General features: G+C 39.0%; 1 protein-coding gene across 3 annotated transcripts in view; it reads left to right on the plus strand.

The window, feature by feature from the left end:
• LOC125704293 (N-acetyl-beta-glucosaminyl-glycoprotein 4-beta-N-acetylgalactosaminyltransferase 1-like) overlaps nucleotides 1–2,408 on the plus strand; it is a 91,334-nt gene extending 88,926 nt beyond the window's left edge. For all 3 annotated transcript variants that reach the window (XM_048969737.1, XM_048969738.1, XM_048969739.1), the window contains one exon: nucleotides 314–2,408. In XM_048969737.1, coding sequence (XP_048825694.1) covers nucleotides 314–431 — 118 coding nt within the window. In that variant the 3' untranslated portion in view covers nucleotides 432–2,408. The remainder of the gene's footprint in view (nucleotides 1–313) is intronic.
• Nucleotides 2,409–3,256: the final 848 nt, after the last annotated feature.

Genomic DNA, 3,256 nt, shown 5'->3' on the forward strand with positions numbered 1-3,256 from the left:
GTACGTCATCTTCAACAAACTAAAACCTGATTGAATTTGGGTCCATACACTGTATGTGCTTCCATTTACTGACATGTGTTTTGTCACATGAGATTTCTTACAGTATATTCTGCAGATGCACTGAAATTCTGTCTATTGCATATATATCAGTTACAAATTCACTGTATTAGACATCCATTCCAGACCAATGCAACAAGAGGGCTCAAACATCCAACAATTCCTATTGCTTAGCACTACCACCTGCTACTCCAGTGCACCACCTGCTCTGCCCAGAGATAATACATCCATTCATCTGTGCTCCAATGCCTCACAGGGTTCTGCAGAATGGCTTGGAAGTGGAACGTCTTAGACTGCGGAACTTCTTCCACTACTACCATTCCAAACGGGGGATGTGGAACACTGAGACACAGAAGAAGAGCCCTAAAGGCTAGCTTCCTGTGAAGCGACAAACAAAGGCTTCTCCATGAAAGAAGAAAATTCAGTTTTCTTTCTTGACACAGCCAATCTGAGAGGGCTTTTCTGGAGTCAGTAGGAGCTGGAAAAGCTGTGTCTCCCCTGTGGCCTGAGTTCTAGTCTCAGCCGCAGCACTTTCGCTGACGAACTCCAAGGAAACATGTTAGAGGCAAGAAGTTTCACAAAGAATCTTATTATTATTATGATTTTATTATTCTTCATGTTGCTCCAAAACTAATAGCCTAATCAGAGTAATTCATTTTAGATGAAGCAATTGGACAAATTTATTTGCAAAATTCTTACTTTATTCATGGAAACACAGACAAGGAAATATAAATGTTTTGGTTGGAGGTTATTGTGGGGGTGTACCAGATATCGAGAAGCTTTTCATTGTTGTAAAATTTGTATCTATGATAAGAGGGAAATGGTGAGGGAAAAATACACAGTGTAGCTATTGGAATATACTGGTGTGTGTTAGCTGGTATATGTGCTTGCCAGTGTTCTGTTTATGGGCTCCATGTGTCCATGTGTCTACCATGGCCTAATACCTAACTATATGTCCATGGGAACCTCCACAAATTAGTACTGTGCTGCAAGTTTGCCTTAAATTAGTAGGGACAGGAGGTCACTGATTTTAGAGTGTGTGGCACAGTTTGCAAGGTGAATGGGCTTCATTATGTCCTCCTTTGTCCATGTACTCTGAAGAGAAATACCAAACTGTCACAAAAACCAGTAAGGAAACTACTGGCAAGGATTTTTTTAAGGAAATCCAGACTTGAAACTGATTGAAAACTCAAATGAGTCAATTTTACGATCATATTTATGCTTCACTCTCATACGAGTACGTACAAATGCTTACTATAGGAATAGCAGTTGCTTTGTGATTTAATATTTATTTTCTGAATCGTTTATCCCAAATCCAAATTTTGCAGCTTCACCAAAACAGTGAAGCTGTCTGTTATCTTTTCAAGGAGAGATACATTATCTTTGCTCAGCAAACGTGAGAAGGCCAATTCATGCTTTTGTGCCTTTGTTGGGCTGAGTTTACCGGGTGACAAATGTGAAAAAAAAAATATCACAGCACAGAAATGTGTGCAATAGCCAATAGTAATGAATGGTTGTGAACCCTGAGGAGTTCAAAGAAGTTTGTGTAAAGGTACATTTTTTGAAGGGGAATTTATATGAGTTATACAGTATATATATGAGTGTAACATATGTAAGCATTGACTTGTGCTTACCTCAGCACTACCAAGGGATTCACTGACCAAAATATTGATAGAGTTAAACAATGAAAGGCTCGTTTGACCATATATCACCTAGAGTTGAAGGGCATGATCAAAAAGGGGAAATCCAATTTTCAAGAGCCATGATATCTGGACATTTTTAGTTACTTAAAGGTTAGGGGTTGATGGCTGAAGGAGATCCAGGAAAGCCTTGTTTCTTCAGGTAGAAATGCTGATATGAGTTATGGAGGAAAGGAGCACGTCATGTGGCTGTTAAGATGGAGTTTTCCCATAGTATCTGGATATCTGTTGAGAAGGTGAGGGATGCTATGTCTAATTGTATGTTTCACTTGAAAGTATAATTGTTTGATACATATTGTAAATGTTATTTACTGTGACTTGGACTTAGATACAAAAATGATCATGGTTTGGTATGAATATGTATATGGATTCGGTAGCTGTTTTACGTGCTTAGTGAGACCCGTTACATCTGTACAAGTATCTAAAAGTTAAATTACTGACTGAGATCTTCAAAACCATTGTCTTCCCCGAGTCAAAAAAATGAAACTTTTTAGCCTCTTTAAAACTAATTATAAAGGGAAAACAGGATTTGATGTACAGTACATTTCAAGGATAATTTCTGTGAAATTGTGTAGAACTTTATTAATGTACTGTATTTGGTTATTTTTTTTCAGTTCTCTCTTTTTAAAATAAAACTGAAGTTAAACCTCAGACCACATTTGTGTTTTTGAAAAGTCATAGCATACAGCTTCTAAAAACTTTCACTCCAAACTTAAAATCTGAAAAGTATTGATTTTATGTAGAATACAATGGTTTCATTCATACACATCTACAATCAGGGACGGATTATGGGTTTGTGGGCCCCTGGGCAAAACATTCGCGAGCCCCCCCCCCACAACCACCACCACCACCACCAACACAATTCAAGGGCCCTTGGCAGCCAAATGCCCTCCCTATAGGGTCAGGGCCCTTGTAGGCAGAGGATCAAAGAATGTAGGCCCTCTAAAATAGACAAACGAAAATACATTGTTGATAAGCGTTGCAAATTGTTTTGGGCTAGGGGCCCCACAGGCCCCCTGCACCCCAAGGGCCCCTGGACAGCGGCCCCGCTGGCCCAGTCCGTAATCTGTCCATGTCTACAATAAAATACGCTACAACTATAACAAAAAAAAAACTACAAATTTATAAATGTCCGTTTTTAATATATGTCTTCTATAGGATATAGTCTAAGAGTAGAATACAGTACTCTGCGTCATGTTTCGCTGTCGTCTTTTTACACGGCAAGTTCAAGTACAGATCATTTCTCATTCTCATTTTCAATCTCATTTCTACACAAACGCTGTCCTCATTTTGCAACTGCATATCATAAAAATGATCGACACGTCAAACTTTCAATACAGTATTAATGAAATGCACGACACCGAAGAAAATGAAAACAAGGAAACGCTTATTGCGCCGCCCTATAACTTGTCCTATTGGCTCCCTTTCAAAGGTTTCGTTTTCTGACTGGTTGTACAAAGTTTTGCGCAACCCTGCGAACCTTTCCACTCTGGGTGGGA

Source organism: Brienomyrus brachyistius, chromosome 11 (genome assembly GCF_023856365.1).
Source record: "Brienomyrus brachyistius isolate T26 chromosome 11, BBRACH_0.4, whole genome shotgun sequence".
Taxonomy (NCBI): domain Eukaryota; kingdom Metazoa; phylum Chordata; class Actinopteri; order Osteoglossiformes; family Mormyridae; genus Brienomyrus; species Brienomyrus brachyistius.